Raw genomic sequence first — 20620 nt, 5'->3', positions numbered from 1 at the left:
CCTTGGCTTCTCTAAGTATTATTATTAATTACCCCTCATTCTTATAGCAGTCATTCAGTCAATCAGCAAACAATTATTAAGGACCTACTAAGTGCTAAGCAGTGTATTAAGTACTTGGGATACAAAAAGAGACAAAAGATAGCCCCTGCCCTCAGGGAGGGGTTAACAACAACAATAATAATAATAGATATTGTTTTGGTTGGGACTTGTGAGGTCCACTGTAGAAGGGAAACTCCTGAACTCTCCACCAACATAAACCTTCAGAACTCCTAGGCCAGGTGGGATAGATTGGCGCAATCTGGGGTCTAAGGACCTGGGCTTGAATTTTGTGTGTCTTTGGGGAAGTGTGTTTCCCTCCGTTGGTCTCACTTTCCTCCTCTGGTCAGAATTCTGAGATGCCTTTTGGCTCTAGCTCCATGCTCCTAAATTAAAATGCTCTTGGGGCATCTTATGGGTGCTGCTTGGGTCATGCCTAGGGTCATGCAGCCAGGCTGGATTAGAGACTAGACCCAGCCTTGCTGCCTTTTATGTTCTTAATGTCATTAATAGGATTATTATTTCCCACCCACCCCCCAGGGCCATGAGGGTTAAGTGACTTGCCCAGGGTTACACAACTAGTGTCAAGTGTCTGAGGCTGGATTTGAACTCAGGTCCTCCTAAATCCAAGGCCAGTGCTTTATCCACTGAGCTACCTAGCTGCCCCCATTAATAGGATTATAATGATTATTTTTGTTGTGGTCCAGTCATTTTCAGTTGTATGAGTCTTCCCCAATTTGGGGTTTTCTAGGCAGAGATACTGGAATGGTTGGCCATTTCCCTCCTTTTCCATCCAGTTCATTTTACCAGGAGGGAAGGAGGCAAGCAGGGTCCAGTGACTCGCTCAGGGTCACACAGGTAGGACGCGTCTGAGTACAGATTTTAACTTGGGAAGATGTCTTCCTATCCACTGCGCCACCTAGCTGCTCATAATTATTATAATGTGTAATGAAAAGGGGTGGCTAGGTGGCGCAGTGGATAGATAGGAAGACATCTTCCCAAGTTAAAATCTGTACTCAGACGCGTCCTACCTGTGTGACCCTGGGCGAGTCACTGGACCCTGCTTGCCTCCCTTTCCTCCTCCGTAAAATGAGCTGGAGAAGGAGATGAAAGAGATGGCCAACCACCCCAGTATCTCTGCCAAAAAACCCCCAGATGAGGTCACCCATTTGAAGGGACTGAGACCACTCCACAACAGCCGCAAAGAAATAGTTTCCCCTCCCCACTGCGATGTATGCCCTAGGGAGTCTCACAGGGCTAAAGGGCTGAGAAAAATAAAGGAGGAAGCCTTCAAATGCAAAACAGGCTTTGAAAGAGTCAGATGTTTGAGTAATTCACTTTCACCAAAGAAGCTCTTTAGCCTCTGAGAGGATATTGGCCTAGACTGAGGTCCTCCCCATAGAATTAATTCTAAACCCTGAATAGCAGTGACTGGCTGAATCGGTTCTGTTCACTCTAAGCCAATCAGCCTGTCAAATGGGAAAAAGCCCCGATTACTGAGTTTACCAAGTGCAAGACATTGTGGTCAATTCTAGGGATTCAAAGAAAGGCAAATAATAAAATTTTTTTTTTTTTTTGGTGAGGCCATTGGGGTTAAGCGACTTGCCCAGGGTCACACAGCTAGTAAGTGTTACGTGTCTGAGGCCGGATTTGAACTCAGGTCCTCCTGACTCCAGGGTCTGCGCTCTATCCACTGTGCCACCTAGCTGCCTCAATAACTTTTTTTTAAACTGCCTGCCGCAGCACGTTCTCTTGGGGGAGACATGTGGCTAACTGAGGACATACAGGAAATATACAGAATAAATGAAGGTTCATCTCAGAGAAGGCAGTGGTAGCTGGGGGAAATGGGAAAAACCTCTTGGGGAAGGGGGAATTTGAGGTTAGTCAGTCAGTCAGTCAACAAGCATTTACTAGTGCTGAAGGCTGGGGATACAGATATGGGCAAAAACAAGGTCCCTTCCCTAAAGGAGCCCAGTGTCTACTGGAAGAGACCCCCAAATACTTAAAAGACATACACAGTGTAAAGGGGAGTAATTCCAGGGGCAGGGCCCTCTGGGGGTGTGAAGTCTTGAAGAAGTTCAGAGAAACCAGGAGAGATAGTGTTCTGAGCGTGGGGCACGGCCATTGCAAAAGCCCAGAGTCTGGAGATAACTGCCTTGTTAGAGAAACGGCCTCCTGACCGTGAAGGAGATGGTAGATGGTCAGATGGAGAGAAGAGAGAAAGGGAGGCTTCTGAGAGAGCTAAGAAGGAATAGCCCCGCGGATGGTGGGGGAAGAAGAGAAAGGTCTGTCTACTTAGTGTCAGGGAGGGTTAAGTTAAGATCAGATAGTACTGGTTTGGGATGGCCCCATCAGCTTGATTTTGGGATTTCCTCCAGCCACCAACCCAATGGAATGGATCAAAGGAGGTGGAAGTGGGGAGCAATGCGGGTTGGGGCTTGGCTGGGTGTGATCTACCATAGGACAAGGTGTTAGGGCACAGGGGTGCTCACTGAATTGGTTCAATAGGGGTTGAGATAGAGAACAGAAGCGAGTATGGCCATGTATGGGAGAGAGATGTCACAAGTACATAGAACAGACCTGGGGGGTTGAAGGCAGAGGGGAAAGATGGAATGACTGGATGAGAGAACTAGGGAGTTTGTGGACCTGGAAGTGGGATCGTGGGATCGTGGTGAGTGTGACCGTGTATTTCTTCTTCATGCAGCTGGGGCATCTTTGACCAGGAAGGATAGGTTAGAATTCCTCTGCTCCTGCCTGGACTTGACAAACCTAAGAATTAAGGCTCCTAAGGGCTCAGAGAAGAGAGATTCCAGCCAATCCTAAGCTAAGGGTCCTTGCCCTAGCTGAAAGCCCACAGCAGGACTCCAGGTCAAAAAGTAGAGTGCAAGGGAAAGGAAAGGGGATAAGCATTTCTTTCTTTTTTGGGGGGTGGGTATAGGGAGGCAATCAAATTAAGTGACTTGTCTGGGATCACAGCTGGAAAGTGTCTGAGGTTAGATCTGAATTCAGGTCTTGTTGACTCTGGGCTGGGTTCTCTATCCACTGAGCCACTTAGCTGCCTTAGAATAAGCATTTATTATGCACCTACTATGTACCAGGTATTGTGCTATACAAACGAATTTGATCTTTACAACCACTCTGGGAGGTAAGTGCTATTATCATTCTCATTTTACTTATGAAGAAACTGAGGTTAAGTGACTTGCCCAGGGTCACACAACTAGTAAGTGTCAAGTGTCTGAGGTTGGATTTGAACTTAGGTCCTCCTGAATCCAGGGCTAGTGCTTTATCCACTGCACCACCTAGCTGCCCCCTTCTAGTAAATTTCTGAAGTTGGATTTGAACTCAGGTCTCCTTAGCTCCAGGCCCAATATTCTATCCACTGTACCACCAGATGCCTCTGAAGGTGATGGAAGACCCCTGAGGGGGGAATCTCGGCCAGCCAGGACACTGTGGCTTGTGGGAAACAGGCCCAGTTGAACATCGGTGCAACTTGTCCATCCCCTACAGCAGTGACCTTCCTGAGAACCCTCTGGAGAAAGACAGGAAGTTGAGACCCTCCCATTTCAGAGCAGTGAGTTGCCTTGATCACCACTATACTTCAGGTTTGTGCTCCCTCTTCCCTTCATGGATTGCATATTTGTGCAAGAGTGTGCTCCGAGCGTTTGTGGGAATGCTTTGTAACTCCTGTCCTTGCTGTACCATTTCATTTACGTGTCTTTGCTGAAGGAGGGAGGATAAAATGAGAGATTTATAAAGCAGTTTGCAAACCTCAAGTTACAGACTGGCTGTGAAGGGGAAGCCCATCTTTTTGGGGACGATAGCCACTGTGAGGGAAAACAATCCTCTTCTCAATAATTCTCAGGGACTCAGCAGATGTGACAAAGGCTCTTTTATTTCCTTTTCTTGAGAAGGAGGCACCCTAGTGTGCAAAGAAAGGGGGCTCGAAGGCCCTGTTTTAAACCCTAGTCCCTAATGTGAATGGACCCTTCCCTTTTTCATCATTGGTCGATTACTCAAGGGTTACAATCTATGGTCGAAAACTAGCTAATTGGAAGGCAGTATTCCCATCCCATATCAGTTCTTCCTAATATGGGCATAACTCAGGAGTGGACCTTATTCTTCCTTATATGGACACAACTCAGGAGTGGACCTTATTGAGACCAGAGCCCCTTGAACCATGTGATTTTGTTAGTTGGAGAAGGAGGAGGGGATCTGAGACCTTTGTCCTAAAAACAGGTCAGGAGGAGTATGATTGACTGTTATATCCTCATTGAAAGGAGACAACTGGGGGCAGCTAGGTGGCGAAGTGGATAAAGCACTGGCTCTGAATTCAGGAGGACCTGAGTTCAAATCCAGCCTCAGACACTTGACACTTACTAGCTGTGTGACCCTGGGCAAGTCACTTAACCCTCACTGCCCTACCAAAAAAAAAAAAGAAAGAAAAAAAAAGAAAAGAAAAAATGTAATTGGGAAATAGTTAACATGAATTAAAAAAAAAGTACATTAGAAAGGAGACAACCACCCATTTTCTTACAGCCACCCACAGGATAGTTCTGGTTTTAGTAGTAACTGCTCCTCTAAGACCTGACAATCCAGGCCTAGCACAGACTGGGAAATGAGCCTAGGGTGGTGCTACAGTTGTCATTAACAGCTCCTGTAATTAACAGCATAGCCACTATTGAGATGAAAGTAATGAAAAGCACTCCAAGGCCCTGTGCTGTGACTATGACCATGGGCTCCTTCCCTGAGTGCATCACACATGTAGCAGCCCAGGGCCTGCTGCCAGGAGGCTCCTGCACTACAAAGGGTTAACTCCTGGGGATGATGGACCTGACGGCCATCTTGCGTAGGGGCGGAAGTCCGTTACTCTGGGTCTGAAGCAAACGAAACCAGTCCAGGCCCTTCGGGAGCCGCTGAGGGATCCGGCGGGACCGGGATTAGGGGCGGGGCCGAGGTTGCGGGCGGGATTGGCTGAAAAGGAGCGGGGGTTTCCAGGCCAGAAGCGTGGCCGCCTCCTCGTCTCCATGGCAACGGCCTCTCCTCTCCCGGGCTCCCGCGCGCTCGCGGCACGGCGCGAGGCCATTCCCGGACGCAGCTACGCCAGCGGTGGCGCGCGCTCCCGGCGCCCTCCTCCCAGTCTGGGGCCAGGGCGGGGCGCTGCGCAATTTGCGTAGGGCCAGGCGCAGCACATGCGCAGCGTCCTCCAGAGGCGGAGGCGGAGGCAGCCGAGGAGGCGGCGGAGGCGGAGCCGGGGAGCCGGGGAGCCGGGGAGCCGGGGATCCTGAGCCCGGTCCCGGCAGCGGCGCCGGCTCCCCCGGAGTACTGCGGATCGCGGCGGGCCCCCGCCCGGCCTGGAGCCCGGGGAGGCCCAGGGGCCTGGGTCGCGCGGGACAGGACGCGTCGTGACTTGACAGGGCGCCCGAGGGAGGGCCCGGAGCCTGGGGGAGGCCGCGACTCACACCCCAGACCCCGGGACAGGGACCCCCCAGGCGCCCCGGCCGGGGAGAGCCCCTGGGCCCACCCACAGAGACCCCTGACGAGGGAGGGAGGAGGCGAGACCCTGGACCCACCCAAAGAGACCCCAACACGAGCGGAACGAGGAGAGCCCCCGACACAAGCTGGAGAGAGACCCCGGCCCCACGGGGGTCCCAAAACTTCATTGCCTGACAGGGAGACCCCAGACCATCTGTAATCTTGGGGGGGCCGAGAGAACCCCTCCCACAGTTCACCGGGAGGGGGCAGACCTCTGACCCACAGAGAGACCCCCAAAGTTCACAGAGACCTAGGCGGGTCATTGGCGGAAACACAGCCCAGACCCCCAGATTCCAGCCCTAGTCCTCATCGTAGCTTGGGGTGACTTGCAAACCCCAAAGAATCTGGAGGAGACTCAGTGACTGACCCCTGAAACCCTCCTGCGGGTTGGGGTAGACTCACTCCCAAGCCCAGAGAAGGCCTAGAGCTGTGGGGAGCCCCATCACACTGGGGGTGAGACCCCAGACCCAGGAGAGAGAGATCCCTGACACGGGAAGGGAGGTGAGGAGACCTGGGTCTGGCTGGGAAGGCAGAGGGGAGGACAGCTTGCAGTCCAGAGCAGACCCTTTTTCTGGGTGGGTGGGGGGCTTACCCAGAAAGGTGGGAAGCCCAGGCAGACCAGCCAGGACCACAGCCCCTCCCCCTTCCTCTTCCCATTCCTCCAGGCTCCAAAGCCCAGCCAAGCTTTGCCCTTCATCTGTAAGGAAGGAGAAACTGATTTTGGGAGAAAGGGAGCTAGCCTGACCCCTGCCACCCTCCCCAAGCCCTGCTCTGCCCCCTATCTTTATCCACCTTTCGTCACATCCCAGCTTCCTTAAGCTCTGTCCATCTCGTCTGATTCATCCCATCTTCCTAGGCCTCCACTGCCTGCACTGGACCCTCCTGCTGTTTTGATCCTCGCCTGGCATGGAGGGCAACCTGTCCGGGCTGGTGCCTGCTGCAGGGCTGGTGCCCGCACTGCCCCCAGCTGTGACTCTGGGGCTGACGGCCGCCTACACCACGCTGTACGGCCTGCTCTTCCTCTCAGTCTATGCCCAGCTCTGGCTGGTGTTGCTGTATGGGCACAAGCGGCTCAGCTACCAGACGGTATTCCTGGCCCTGTGTCTGCTCTGGGCTGCCCTGCGCACCACCCTCTTTTCCTTCTACTTCCGAGACACCGCTCGCGCCAACCGCCTGGGCCCCCTGCCCTTCTGGCTGCTCTACTGCTGCCCGGTGTGCCTCCAGTTCTTCACCCTCACACTCATGAACCTCTACTTTGCCCAGGTAACCACGCCTGGCATCAGGAGTGGGGGGAGGGGCGAAGCAGGTGCTGCACTGGGGCCCCCCGCTGGGCCCCCCTCGTCAGACAGTCCACCCCAAGTGCTGGGGCCCTGTTCTGGCTCCAGGGTCAGGGGGCCAGCCCTGGGAGCCCCATGGCCCCCCACTGCAGCCCCATTGTTGGGCGGCTCTCTGGGCATCTTGGTGGCCTGAGGGTCCAGCAGCCGGGGCTGTCATTTACCCTTCCCCCCTCTGGCCTAGGTGGTGTTCAAGGCAAAAACAAAACAGCACCCAGAGATGAGCCGGGGCCTGTGAGTATTCCTGCAGGAGGTGCTGTCCCCCATGACTCCCAGGAGCGGGTGGGTCAGCATGTTGACCATTGGCCTGCCTCCTGCCCCCTATGAGCCAGACAAGGATGTTGTAAGGCTGTAATGTGGACGGGGGGCTCCATTGGGGTGAAGCCCTCCTCACGGTGTGGGGGACACCCTTGGCCCTTGCTGATTCCCACAGGGCCTGTGGGTTTGTGGCCAAGGCTCAGCTGGGACAGCTCAGAGGCCTGTCCCCAGAGGCTTGGCCAGAGTAGCTCATGAAGCTGCTTGGGGGGAGGCTGGGGGGAGGTCAGGGAGGGGACTGACCAGAGCCTGTGGGCCCTAGGCTGGCTGTGCGAGGGGCCTTCGTTGGGGCCTCGCTGCTCTTCCTGCTGGTGAACGTGTTGTGTGCTGTGCTGTCCCGTCGGCGCCGGACACAGCCCTGGGCCCTGCTGCTGGTTCGAGTGCTGGTGAGCGACTCGCTCTTTGTGATCTGTGCCCTCTCTCTGGCTGCCTGCCTCTGCTTGGTGGCCCGGCGTGCCCCCTCCACCAGCATCTACCTGGAGGCCAAGGTAGGGGGCGTGGCTCAGGGGCTTCTGGGATTGCTTCTGGGGCAACTGGGGCCTGGGCAGAGAGTCAGAGCCACCAGTTAGGGAGCTGGGTCAGACCCAGGACGCCGGACTTAAGTAAGTGCACCTCTCTGTGTGTCTAGGGGACCAGTGTGTGCCAGGCTGCAGCCATGGGAGGCGCCATGGTCCTGCTCTATGCCAGCCGAGCCTGCTACAACCTGGCAGCTCTGGCGCTGGCCCCCCACAGCCGGCTGGACTCCTTCGATTATGATTGGTACAATGTCTCTGACCAGGTAGGTGAGCTGCTGGGGGTTCTTGTCCTCTGAGCCTTGCCCTTGGCAGACGGCACTGGGCTCCTGTCTTTTCCTGGCATCATCTGTCTTCTCAGTCATTGGTCTGCTACAGGTGCCTTTCCTCTCCTCCTCCCCTGGCAGGCTGACCTGGTGAATGACCTAGGGGACAAGGGTTACCTGGTCTTTGGCCTCATCCTCTTCGTGTGGGAGCTGCTGCCCACCACCCTGCTCGTTGGCTTCTTTCGGGTACACCGGCCCCCGCAGGACCTGGTGAGCTCCTCCCTTGCACACCCTCCAGGGTCCATTGTGATGGCGGTAGGGGGCTGGCATCAGAGGGGGAGAGCTTGCATGAAGCCACTAACCTCCTATGGCCCCTTCCCGAAGAGCACCAGCCGAATTATCAGCGGGCAGGTCTTCAGCTCCCGTTCCTACTTCTTTGACCGGGCTGGGCATTGTGAAGATGAGGGAGGACCATGGGAGCACAGCCGGGGAGAGAGCACCAGGTATGAAACTGCTGGGGCCTGTCCCATACCTTCCTCTGGGGGCACTGCCCCTTGCCCTTTCACCTCAGGACGAAGGACAAGGCCCCCAGCTCCCCGTTTTGGGGTGCCTCAGGTGGGCTGCCCGAGGAACTCCAAGTCCCGGCTTGCTTTGCTTTCTAGTCCATTGTTTGTTGGGGCCTGTGTGTTCAGTCCCCCCCCCATCTCTCCCCGCAGCCTTTCGGGGAGCCTGGGGGCTGGTAGCTGGTACGGTGCCATTGGGCGAGAGCCCGGCTGGTGTGGGAGCAGCCAGAGCCGAAGTGCGCCGCTCCTCTTCTCCCAGGTGGCTGGGCCTGCTGGCCACCATCACCACAGCCTCTACTCCACCCCGCAGACATGAGCCCCCTCCTCTCCTGTGGGGGGGGGTGGGGCAGGGGGGCGGGGGTGGGGTGTCTCCTCTTCTAGATGCCCCCAGCCTTCCTGCTTGCCTGCCTGCCCAGTCTGGCCGCAGCCCTGCCCTCTGCCCTTGCCCCTGCTGAGTCTGCAGCTTCTAGTGCTGGGTCCAGCCCCGTAGCCACGCCTCTTGTAGTGAGCTTCTGCCTCCTGCTGGGGGTGGCACCATCCACCACTTGGAACCCGCTACCTCTTTTGTGCCTGCTGCTCAATAAACAGTGCCCATGCCCCCATTGGAGCTGTGGTCTGATGCTTGTGCTCTCTCGACTCAGACTTGACTTCTAGGCCCTGACCTGGGCTACAAAGACAGGGAGCCTGACTCTAAGGCCAGGGCTCCACCCAATTCCCCCCACTTCCCCCACCTCTGCATCTCCATGGATTGCCTCCTATCCTTGGCACAAGGGCCTGGTGTGGGGGAAGATCAGTGGATCCTTCCCTGTCTCAGCTTCCCCTCCCATGGAAGGCCTAGGAATAAGGGTGGGCCTCTTCACTAAAGTGGGCCTTGTTTTGAATCTGCCCCCTTCTGAGGAAGCACGGGATTCTCAGGTCCTTGTCATTCTGCACAGTTCCATGACTCGGGCTCGATTGTCCCCTGTGAGGACACTCTGAAGTCAGTCTCTCTAGGCCTTGGAGGGTTGGGGGGTGGCAAGGCATGGACCAGTGGATCTAGGGCCAAGTGGCTAAAGAGCCACCAGGCTCTCCAAATCAAGGGAATTGATGGAACAAATGAGCTCTCTCAGCTTCCAGAAGTCAGGGGCTGGGGTAGAGGGGGTGAGGCTGGGCACAGGCACTTCATGGAACTGTTGGGCAGATGGACGGGCAGGGGAAGCAGATTGGAGGCAATGGGAAGAGGGCTGGGCTTGGAGCATCAAGACCTGGGTTCAAATGTCATCGCTCACGAGTTAACACCCACGTAACCCTACCTTGCACACCCTATGGAGCAAGTGAGGTCAGGATGGGAGGTCCTGGTGTCCGTAGGATGGGGCATCCCGCCTGGCCTGCCCATCTCCCTTGCCCTCAGGTGCTCTCTTCTGGGAAATGATGCTGATGCTAGAGCAGGAGAGCCAAGCCCCCAGAGTTCTCAGCTTGGTCCTTGCTGCCCCACCCTGTACTTAGACCAGGGCCCTGCTGAAAATGCTAAGCAGAGGGGCTCGTCTGTCCCCAAGGGCCAGGGAGACTGGGAAGACTCCTGAGGATTGGCTGGGTAGTGCCCACTGAGCACACTGGTTTGTTTCCTTTGGGCACTTTACCGACCCCTCTCCTCCAGGACGTGCCTGTCCTGGGTTGCCCACTGTTGGGCTGGGCATATCGGGCCTGGGGGCCAGATCAGGTAAGGAAAAGACTAAGTCCTGGTAGGGGTGGGCTAGGATGAAGAGTCGCCCTGGAGAAGGTGTGGGAGGGCAGGAAAGGTGGAGGGGGGGGGTCTGCCTCTGACCAGCTCAGACAACGTTAGTCACGGCCAGCTCGCTTGTGTGCCTGTGTTGGAGCAGGGTGGTTTCTCTCGGGGCTTCCCCACGCCCCCGCAGCTGCTGCACACAGTTGGGACTTCGGGATGCATCCGCAAAGCAACGAGGCGGCGGGTGGGGGCAGGACAAGGGGCTGGCAGCCGGTCAGAGTGGGCCGGGGACGGTCCGGGGCCCACAGGTTGGCCTCTAGCTCCAGGGAATGGTGCTGATGGTCACGGGAGATCGCGCGTGTCTCGGTGTGAACGTGAGTGTTGGATTGGCGGCGGGGTGGGGCGGGGAAAACGGATGGTGTATGTGAATGTGTGTGTGTGGTGCGTGAGCGTGGTGAGTGTCCACCTGCGTGAATCTATGGGTGGCGTGAGTACACGCGTGGACAATTGGTGAGTCTGTGGATGAGCCCACGAGAAGGCGGAGTGTGGGCCGTGCGCGGACGCGTGTGCGCCGGGGTGGCCCGTTTATCGGTCTGTTCCCACCTCCGGCGGACGGTCCGTGCGCTTGGGGCTCCGGCGGGGGCGCTGTCTGCGGGGCCGCTCCTGCGGTCACTGCGGTTCCCGACCAGCTGGTCTGTCGGTCCCTCAGGCGTCCTCGGGAGCCGTCACGCCCTCTCCCGGGCGCCTTCCAGTAACTGGGACCTGCAGAATCTCTTGCCCACCCTCCTCCCACGCGGGGTCCAAGGTTCTGGCTGTGCGGGAGCCCCTCTCTGCTCTCCTTCCCCACCCCCGGCCCCCCCGGGGGGGGCACCTCCTGCTTTGCTGGACCCGCCCTGCGGCTGTTGCTTGAAACACCGGGACTGAGACGGGGAGGCGAGGGGTGCCCCCGGGGAGCTCTGCACCCGCCCTTAGGGTCGGGGCTGCGGGGCCAGCGAGCTCTCTCTGCCCAAGTGTCCGACTCGACCAGGCTCCCGTACCCCTCCCCCGCCCCGGGCCAACTGGGGCGCCCGGCTCCATCAGCGGGAGGATGCTGCAGCCAGACACGGAGCAGGGCGGGGCCGGGCCAGGTGTGGCGGCAGCCGAAGGGAGGGAGCGGGCCCCAGGGCTGGGGGGCTTGGAGGGATCCGCTCTCGGTGGTGGACTCCTCCCTCTCACCCTGGCTCCCCGGCTGGCTCTGTCCCTCCTTCCCTCCGACCCTCCTCTTCTGCAGTTCTCCATCACTCTGCTGCTGCATGCCGCCTTTTCCGCTCTGCCTCCTGCCCCTGGTCTCAGCAATCCTCCCTCTCCCCTTCTCGGGGTCTCTCTCCAGCCCCCCTGCTCTTTCCTCTCCATCACCCATTCTCCTCTTCCTCCCTCCCCCTCTGGCCCTCTCCCTCTAGCTTGTCCGGCTCCTCTTTATCTGCTCTGGCTTTTTCTCCCCCTCCCCCTTTCCATCTCCTCTCTTCCCCTTTCCCCCTTCTATAAGAGCCCAAGAGCAGGGCTGATGAAAGGGGCAGTGGAGGTAAGGGAAGGGGTAATGCTGTAGGGGAGGAGGAGGAGGAGGGAGAAGAGGGGCAGAGGAAGTGGGCACAGATTAGCAGTGAAGGATGAGCCTGGTTTCTGGAGTGGGTGAACTGAGGGCCCACCCAGGACCAGTGGGGGGTGGGCACTGGGAAGTGGAAGGAGGGTCAGGCTGGGGATGAAGTGCAGCAGACACAGGCTTCCAAGAGGAAAATGTGGGGCAAGGAGTGGGCACCGATAAGGAAGTTAAGGGAATGGCTTTTTGGAGGGGGCATAGTTGGCATCAGGCAGATTCTGCTGTGATACACGCTCCCTCTCCCCAGGGCCCATGTTTGTCACCACTGTGATCAGAAGATTCGGGGCTGACTTGGAGCTCCCGGCTGGGCGTCTGCACCTTTTCCAGTAGTGCCATGAGAAGCACCACCCTACTGGCACTGTTGATTCTGGTGCTGCTCTACCTGGTGTCAGGTGCCCTTGTGTTCAGGGCATTTGAGCTCCCAATGGAACGGCAAGCTCGCATCAGTTTGGAAGAGACCCGAGCAAAGTTCCTTCGGGCACACCCTTGTGTTAACCTGAGCACACTGCAGGCTCTTATAGAGGTGAGGTGAGTGGGGGGCAGGAAGTGCGGACACCACCAGCTGGGGCCTTCCATGTTGTGGTGCTCACAGGAGACAGAGTGGGAGGAGGGCCCCAGGATTTTAAAAGAGGCCTGTGAATGTCAGTCAACTATGGGACCTCTTTCTCTGGGAACTCAGCTGGGTGGTGGTGGGGTTCCCCAACTCAGAGCTGGGAACTGGATGAGGAAGGTTCTCTTATTCTCCCTCTAACACACCCAAACAATCAATGGATGGGAGTGTACCAAGGAAGAAAAGGACAGCAGGCTCTGGGGAAAGGGTTGGGGGCGGGTTTGAAAATAAAACAGCAGTTGAGCAGGTACAGCTAGAAGAGAGTTTCTCTCCCTCCCTCCCCCCGCCCCCACGCTTTTTACAACTCATTTAGGTGTCAGGCTGAAACCCCACTGAGACCTCAACAGGTCTTTGCTTGGAGAAGAGGCTTGGAAAATGGGGCTGCTACCAAGGGGGTTTCTTCTGTTGGACTTCAGAATCAGTTATTCAAAAGCTAAGATTAAACTGTAATAGGTGATTTAAAAAAAATCTATGCCCAGCTCCTTCCCCCCCTTGGAGCTTAAGGAATATTAGGCAAGAGGCACCCACAGGGGGCTGAGAAAACCCAGTACGTTCTGGAGGATGGAGCAGCTTTGTCAGAAAAAGGTACGTGTGTTGGGGAGGTGTTGCTTCGGGTGGGGTGGGGGGGATAGGGATCTGGCATCAAAAGAATTTCTCTGTACTGCTGGTGCTGCCGTTCTCTAAAAGGCCAGGGCCTGGGCTCTCTGCACAGACCACAGAAAGAAGTGACCCATTTTCCTCACTGCAATGGAAATGTTGTACATCTTGAAAAAATACTGAGGAGCAAAGCTTGAAGAGGGGGGTCGAATCACTCCAAATTTCTGGGGTAGGAGGTCTCTGAGTAAAGTGGCAGCTAGGAAGGGTGATGCTGGGGCTGGGTGGTCCAATTCCTACTGGTATAGCTAAGGGGGATGGGAAGCAGTCAAAGCTCTTCGGGGGAGAGGCTAAGTTCGTGAACCTGGGAGGAGCTATTAGGGAGGCAGAGGCAGGGTTTTGAGGGACCAGCTGGTATTATGGGAGATTGGTTTAGCACAAATGATTGGGTGTTCAAAGACCTGCTATTTGTGAGCTCTGAGACCCTCATCAAATCTTTTTCCTTGTCTGGACTTCAATAAAGAGACACTGCTAGACAAGTGGAGCTCTGAGCTCTCATCCAGCTCCTAAAGCTTAGGAGAGGTGGGGGCTGGTCTGGAGAAGCCCAGAAAGTAGGTGATCTGAGCTCCAGTGGATGGGGTGGGGCTGGGGAGCGTGCTGACAGCCCTTTAATTCCTGCCTTTCCATCCTGTAGCAGGTGGCCAATGACCTGGCCATGGGTGCAGAACCTGGGGACTACTTCACCAATATCACTCGATCAGCCTGGAACCTGGGCAGTGCCTTCTTCTTTGCTGGCACCATTGTCACCACCATCGGTGTGTGGAGAGGGTCACCGGGGTGATAGATCACCAGCAGAGAGCTAGGGCCAGGTCAGCGGGAAGAATGGAGGAGAGGAAGAGAAGAGGGGAGGGGGAAGGGGCCTGAGCCCAGGTTCTTCAGGGACTTTCTTCCTACCAAGGGCCTGGCAGCCCCTTCACTCTATTCACCTGCCTTCTTTACTGGGGCTCATCATCTGTGGAGACATGGGGTCATTTAAACTGGGGACTAAATTAGAGGAAGTCACTGGAGCATCTCCAATTCCCTGTGCAGACTAGCTGCTCCCCACCTTCCTGGCCCTGCTTCTTACTACTCTCCAGGGTAGCCTGGCCTACCTCGTTAGGGCCAGTCTGGGCTGGCTGGGGCTTTCCAGAGGGTAGAGCTTCGGGCACGGAGGAGGCTGACCCTCTATCTCACCCAGGCTATGGAAACATGGTGCTGCTCACAGACGAGGCTCGAATTTTCTGCATTTTCTATGCACTGGTGGGGATCCCTCTGTTCGGGATGCTGTTGGCTGGTGTTGGCGACAAGCTGGGCTCTGCCCTGCGCCGGGGCATTGGCCACGTGGAAGCCATTTTTTTGGTGAGCGGCCACCTGTTTTGGTCTCTGTCCATTCCCTACATGGCCTCCTCCGCATCCCCAACCCGGAGGGGGGACGGAGCTGGACCTGGAGTCAGAGACACCCAACGCTAACGTGGAGCTGCCACCCCAGCCCCTTTGTCTCAGCTTCCTCTTCTGTAAAGTGGGGGTGGCAAGCTTTGCAGGAAGTTTGTGAGGAAAGCACCTCGAAGACCCGAAAGCCTCCGAGAAGTGGGAATTGGGATTATTCCTAAGCAAATGAGGACTCTAAAATGCTCTAATCCTGGGTGATGGCCAGCTCTTCCCTCTCTGTAAAAAGGGACGGCTGGACCAGGGGCTGTCTAATGCATCTGGACCCAGCCTAACTCATGTCGGGGTCTCTCTCTGTGCCGCCCCCTCCCCTCCCCCAGAAGTGGCGGGTGCAGCCGGCTCTGGTGCGATCGCTCTCGGCGCTGCTCTTCCTCGTGGTTGGCTGTCTTCTCTTCGTTTTGGCTCCCATGTTCGTGTTCCGCTACATGGAGGACTGGAGTACACTGGAGGCCCTCTACTTCATCATCGTGACGCTCACCACCGTGGGCTTCGGGGACTTCGTGGCCGGTGGGTGAGAGGCCGGAGCCAGGGAGGGAGGGACCCGGCTGTACGTATCCGGAGCCGTGGAGAGATGGTGGCAGGGCCGGTGGCGGGCAGGGGAGCGGAAGCTCATCCAGGTTCACGCCCTGGGGGCGAGGGGCAGGGGAGGAGAGCAGCCGGTCCGCAGCAGCTCCTGCCCCGCCCGACCCCAACTCCGCCGGCTGCCCCCAGGCGCGAACCCTGAGCAGGAGTTCCCGGCCTACCAGCCCATCGTCTGGTTCTGGATTCTGATGGGCCTCGCTTACTTCGCCTCCATCCTCACCATGATCGGGAACTGGCTCCGGGTCGTGTCGCGCCGCACTCGGGCTGAGGTAGGGAGGCGCCTCTCCCCGACGGGGCAGGCGCTTTGCATATTCGGCCTCCCTCATACACCCCACGTTATTATACTCTAAGAGGCCTAGCTGTATGCAGAGCACTCGCCTGCCCCCCCCCCCCCATTCCTAGGAGGCTCCATGGGGACTCTAGAGAACTTGCTAGCTCGGTGGGAGACATCACCCGCTCACACGCTAATTGCTCTCCCCCATCTCCTTCCGCTAGATTTTTTTTTTTTTTTGCAGGGCAATGAGGGTTAAGTGACTTGCTCAGGGTCACACAGCTAGTAAGTGACAAGTGTCTGAGGCTGGATTTGAACTCAGGTCCTCCTGAATCCAGGGCCTGTGCTTTATCCACTGCACCACCTAGCTGCCTCCCAGCCTTCTTCCCACTGAGCTCAGGCCTCTTTTTTTTCTTTTTTTTTTAAAGGCAATTGGGGTTAAGTGACTTGCCCGGGGTCACACAGCTAGTAAGTGTGTAAAGTGTCTGAGGTCAGATTTGAATTCAGGTCCTCCTGAATCCAGGGCCGGTGATTTATCCTTTGCGCCACCTAGCTGCCCTTTAGATCTTTATTTTCAAAGCATTTCTTCCTCTCAGCAAAGCTGGCTGGGGGGCGGAGGACGCCAGAGCCGATTAACCTCCACAACACAAGACAGTGGAAATTGAGCCAGGGCGGGGACTGTTCGGTCTTTGGACCCTTAGCCAAGGTCTCATGCAATCACGCGCTGAGACTCCGGGGGTCTGAGTTCTAATCCCGCCTCTGATACTGGCCGGTCGTCTTTGATAAGGCACCCAACCTCGCTGAGCTTCTTGGTTAGGCGGCTCAGATAGGATGCTTAAAGTGCTTCGAAGTCCCCCAGACTTTGATTGTTTAATCCCCTCCCCCCAAGGCGATGGGAGACGCTCCGAATGCACTCCGTCTTCCCTCCTTTCACCCCGCAGATGGGCGGCCTTACAGCTCAGGCAGCCAGCTGGACCGGCACGGTGACAGCGCGGATGACGCACCGCCCTGGGTCGGATGCACGGGGGACGGAGCCGCCGCTGCCGGACAAGCCAAGCTCCGAACCAGCCCAGGCGCCCCATGCCAAGCTTGGACCGAGGCTGCAGAGCCCGGAAAAGGAGAAAGCACCTTCCACACCGCCCACAACCTCTGTTTCAGCGCCCTTGGATTACCCTGGAGAGAACTTCGCTTTCATTGACGAGTCATCGGACACGCAGAGTGAGCGGGGTGGTGTACTCCCCCGCAGCCGCCGAGGAGGCCTCAAACACCCCAGGAAAGCTGCCCGGCCCCGGGACTCCGGTCGCTCCCAAAACAAGAGGGAGATCGCGTAGTCAGGGGATGGGAGCCACTGGACAGGACCGCGCTCTCCTGCGCAAGGACCCCTGGCTTCAGGCTTCTCCAGTTTCCCGCGTCCACCTTCCTGCTTTTCATTCAGCCAAAGAGCTCCTATTCCTCATGGGGGCATCCTGGGAACCGGGGCTTCTGCTTCGTCTCTTCCTCCTTCCCATGAAGCTCCCTGCCTGTTTCCTCACCCTAGGCTCCCACCTGTGCTTCTTGGCCTGACTGAATAAAGGAGAGGCCTCCCGGCCGTCTGCTTTTGTCTTCTCTAGGGGTCCGAGGACGGGACGGGAGTGACGGGGTGGGGATGGGGTGGGCTTGTGTGCTGTGCTATAGCCCCGTGGAGTCCCTAAGGGGGTTGGGGCGGGGGGCAAAGCTCACAGGCGGCTTGAATTGGACAGACCACTCAGAGCCTGGGTACAGATCTCACATCTACCTTGAGCTATGCGACCTTGGGCAATAGTCAGTCACTTGTTAGTGAAATCTCCTTTGGTTTAAGTGACTGGTTTTGATTCCCGCTCCACCCCCCCCCCCCATCAGTTTTGTCACGGGGGAGCAGCTACTAGTGCAGTGGGCAGAGAACACTGGATTTGGAATCAGAAAGGCTCATCTTCCTGAGTTCAAATCAAACCTCAGGCACTTACTAGCAGTGTGACCCTGGCCAAGTCACTTAACCCTGTTTTCTCATCTTTGTAAAATGAGCTGGAGAAGGAAATGGCAATGCCAAGAAAACCACAGATAGGGTCACAAAGAGCCGGACACGGCTAAACAATAACAAAAATGATGAGGGGATGGGCTAGATGGGCTCCTGGGTGCCTGTTGGTTCTAGAGCTGGTCATTCTGGGATACTCTGAAGCTCCGTCCGGGTGGAGGGGAAGTTGTGGCCTTTAAGTGGTAGGGTCCGAACTCCGGCTCGTGACTCAATCCCAACGTCTTCTCTCTCCCCCCAACCCCCTCACCTCCCAGCCCCCAACACACACACTTCCCGGGAGCACAACCCTCAGAGGTCAGTTGTACAACGGACTCCGACCGTTGGGGAGAGGATGGAGAACAAAGGCTCCAGTCTTCCAGAGAAAGTCCAAGCACAAAACCAAAGAGAGGGCCAAAGCCCTGTTCCGGCGGACCAAGCGAACGCAGAGGACTCGGTCTTGGGCGTTTGCTCTCTCGTGAACTCGACTGGAGTGAGGTTTTGCTTGGGACCACTGGCTGCCAGGAGCGCCGTGGACTCTAACCTTCCCTCCTTCCTCCCAGTCCCTCGCCCGGGGGCCGGCCTCTCCCCCTTGTCCTTTCTGTCCCTCAGGGCCCTTCACTTAGCATTATCGTTCCTCAGGGGCCCCAGTCGAAATCCTCTGACCCCCTCGCTGTCCTCCCCCTCTAACTCGTGACCAGGGAAGACGGCAGAACTGGCCTCAGGACCCTTGAGGAGGAGAGGGGAGGGGAGGGTTGGGACGACCTCCCGGCACCGAAGCAGTGTCTCGCGCTTCCGGCTCCTTCCCCTCGGTCCTCCCTAGCCCAGCGACTCCCTCTCCTCTCCTCGGCAGGAGTCGGAAGATTCCCAGATGTTCTCGGAGGAAAGCCCCGCATCCCGAAGGGAAGCGCGGAAGCTTTGGGCAACGGCGGGCGCGGCTCAACGGAACCAAGAGGGCAAGTGGAGCAGGGAACGGGACAGCAGCATCGACACCAGCTCTAGCAGGGTTGCGCCCCTTAATTGGAGGAAGCAAAGCACCATGACAGACGGGGACTCGTCCGACTTTAGCCGCGCGGCGGTTAGCGCCACGTTCGAGGAGCCCCCGAGCAAGCCCACTCTGGGGAAAAACGTAGAGGACGTCGATAGGAGCAACCCTAAACGATTCCCTGGTCTGTCAGGGCTGGGGAGGGCTGCGACCTGCTGGGCGCCTCTCCAAGGGAGACCCCGGAGGGCGCTCTGCAGGTCAAGGGGAGGGATCCATCCCCTTCAGCACCTTTCCAGGTCCCTAGATGGGAAGGCCTGGCACTCCTGGGCCAGGAAGAGACATGATTCTTTCAGTGGCCATCCCAAGCCCCTCAGTGGGCTGTCAGCGGGAGTCAGGGACTCCGGAAGGGTCTGTGTGTTGACTATAATTACTCTCTCGTTTCTCACCCCCCCCCCCCCCGCCCTCCAGAGTTAGATGGGGAAGGCTACATGGGATCTCGAGATGCTACGCACCGCGCTTACTGGGCTGAGCTACAGAATCGAGTGCGTGCGCACCGAGGGCTGGGACTCTGGGAGTGGGTCTGGTTCTCGATTCTCCCCTCTCTGGCGGAGACTGGGAAGCTTCTCCCTGAACCCCGTGCCCTAGCAGCTGTTTCTTCCTTCCATTCTCAGCTACCCCTGTCTCTGGTCAACCTCATGGAGCAGGAGGCGCTGGAAATCCTTACAAAAAGCCTCCATAGTGAGCGCCCCCACCCCATACACCCCCTCGGGACCAGGGCTGGGCCGGGAGGGAGGTCCATGGAAATGGGGTTCAGGGGAGGGGCGGGGAGGTCACCTAGGGACGTTGTCCCTCTCCAACGTCCATTCCTACGTCTCCACTACAGCCCCGAGACGCCCGCAGGGTAGGGATGATTCCTGTCATTCTCCTGCTGAGAGGTGGAAAGGCAAGGCGGCCGTAGCATAGTGCAGAGGGGTAGCCGGCTCAGGCCTCTAGGTCAGATCTAGGTTCGAGTCCTGCTCCAGCCATGCGTAGGGACTGTGGGACCATGGCGCGTCCTTCAGCTTTGAGTGCCTAGGCAAAGTGCCGAGGTGTACACGGGCTGAAAGCCCAGGTCCGGGCCGATCCAGAAAGTGCATGGGGGAAAAACTGGGCGACCTTGGCGAGAAAGGCTCCATGGGGGCGGGCCGGTGCCAGCAGGTGCCCACCTGCGCGCGCTGGATCCCGCCTCCTGATCCCCTCTCAGGTTACCGCAAGGGGATCGGGCAAGACCATAAGCTGACCCAGCAGCTCCAGCGGCACGTGGACCAGCTCCGCAGGAACCTGAAGAATCGTCTCGTCACCTGAGTTCCTCGTGGCCCCCTCGGGAACCCCGCCCCTCTGGGCGCTGGCCCCGCCCCGAGGGACTCCGCCCCCCGACATAAATAAAGGCGCTCCGCCCCTTGCTCTGCCCGCCTGGGTGTCTGCGCCTGCGTGGGACGCGGGAGGGGAGAGAAAAGGGGGGGGGTCGTTCCCGGTGCCACATGACTACGCCCCGCCCCGCGACCTTCAACGGTCACCGCAGTGACCTTGGGCGCCTGTGCGCCCCCCTGCGGGCTCCGCCCCCTCCGGTGTGCGGCCCTGCCGCCTTGCGACCTTGAGTGACTTTCGCTCTCGCCTGCCTCCGTGCCATATAAGGCTCCGGTCCCGCCCCTGGGAGGCTCGTCCGCGCCGCGAGGCCGCAGCCTTATTTGCATACGCGGGAGGCTGTGGAGCCCGCAGCTCGCGCTCCCCTCTAGCTCCGCCCAAAGGACGTGCTGCCAAGGCCCCGCCCCCGCGTCCCCGCCTCTTCGGCCCGGTTCCCACGTCCCGCACTCTGCTTACGACTCGTTACGCAAACACCTCCGTTTCGCCGCAGCCGCGCATGAGGCGGAGTTGTTAGGGAGCGAGGGGCTTTCTGCAGTCCGGTGAGCACGCGCGCTCACTCCCGGAGCAGATTTCCCCTCGTCTTATCTCCAGGAGGACACGTCCATGTCTGCTCCGCCCCCCGCCCCTGGGTTCCGCCCCCGGTGTTGTTTGGCAAACCCTCCAGGGCCGCTCCGCCCCCTCCCTGCCTCCCTCCCTCCTCGGCTTGGCATAAGCACCGCCCCGCCGGCTCCCCGCCGCGTGCAGCGAGTCCTGCTTTGCATACG

The 20620-nt window shown here is 57.9% G+C and overlaps 3 protein-coding genes across 12 annotated transcripts; all 3 read left to right on the top strand.

The window, feature by feature from the left end:
- The first annotated feature begins 6474 nt into the window (after window positions 1–6474).
- On the top strand, window positions 6475–12276 carry GPR137 (G protein-coupled receptor 137). 3 transcript variants are annotated; one of them, XM_043970602.1, is made up of 7 exons: window positions 6475–6831; window positions 7087–7136; window positions 7480–7705; window positions 7846–7995; window positions 8137–8265; window positions 8380–8498; window positions 12147–12276. In XM_043970602.1, exons 1-7 carry the CDS (start codon window positions 6475–6477, stop codon window positions 12187–12189), a joined length of 1074 nt encoding a protein of 357 aa, XP_043826537.1. In that variant the 3' UTR covers window positions 12190–12276. The 3 variants fall into 3 exon arrangements, with proteins under 3 accessions (XP_043826537.1, XP_043826536.1, XP_043826535.1); XM_043970601.1 differs by lacking the exon at window positions 12147–12276 and adding an exon at window positions 8712–9160 and having other exon boundaries at window positions 7480–7603; XM_043970600.1 differs by lacking the exon at window positions 12147–12276 and adding an exon at window positions 8712–9160.
- Window positions 12234–17023, top strand: KCNK4 (potassium two pore domain channel subfamily K member 4). 8 transcript variants are annotated; one of them, XM_043970606.1, is made up of 7 exons: window positions 12302–12427; window positions 12989–13094; window positions 13798–13918; window positions 14341–14501; window positions 14909–15095; window positions 15300–15439; window positions 16383–17023. In XM_043970606.1, exons 2-7 carry the CDS (start codon window positions 13071–13073, stop codon window positions 16770–16772), a joined length of 1023 nt encoding a protein of 340 aa, XP_043826541.1. In that variant the 5' UTR covers window positions 12302–12427; window positions 12989–13070; the 3' UTR covers window positions 16773–17023. The 8 variants fall into 8 exon arrangements, with proteins under 8 accessions (XP_043826538.1, XP_043826546.1, XP_043826544.1 ...); XM_043970605.1 differs by having other exon boundaries at window positions 12305–12422; XM_043970603.1 differs by lacking the exon at window positions 12989–13094 and having other exon boundaries at window positions 12234–12422.
- Window positions 17024–17944: 921 nt separating this feature from the next.
- On the top strand, window positions 17945–20048 carry CATSPERZ (catsper channel auxiliary subunit zeta). The gene is made up of 4 exons (XM_043970619.1): window positions 17945–18636; window positions 18921–18994; window positions 19124–19190; window positions 19696–20048. The coding sequence occupies exons 1-4, from the start codon at window positions 18339–18341 to the stop codon at window positions 19794–19796; spliced, it is 540 nt and encodes a 179-aa protein (XP_043826554.1). The 5' UTR covers window positions 17945–18338; the 3' UTR covers window positions 19797–20048.
- The last annotated feature ends 572 nt before the right edge of the window (window positions 20049–20620 follow it).

This window comes from Dromiciops gliroides, chromosome 6 (assembly GCF_019393635.1).
Source record: "Dromiciops gliroides isolate mDroGli1 chromosome 6, mDroGli1.pri, whole genome shotgun sequence".
In the NCBI taxonomy this organism is placed as follows: Eukaryota; Metazoa; Chordata; class Mammalia; order Microbiotheria; family Microbiotheriidae; genus Dromiciops; species Dromiciops gliroides.
Note: the sequence above shows the minus strand (reverse complement) of the source record. Positions and strands in the feature narration are given on the sequence as shown.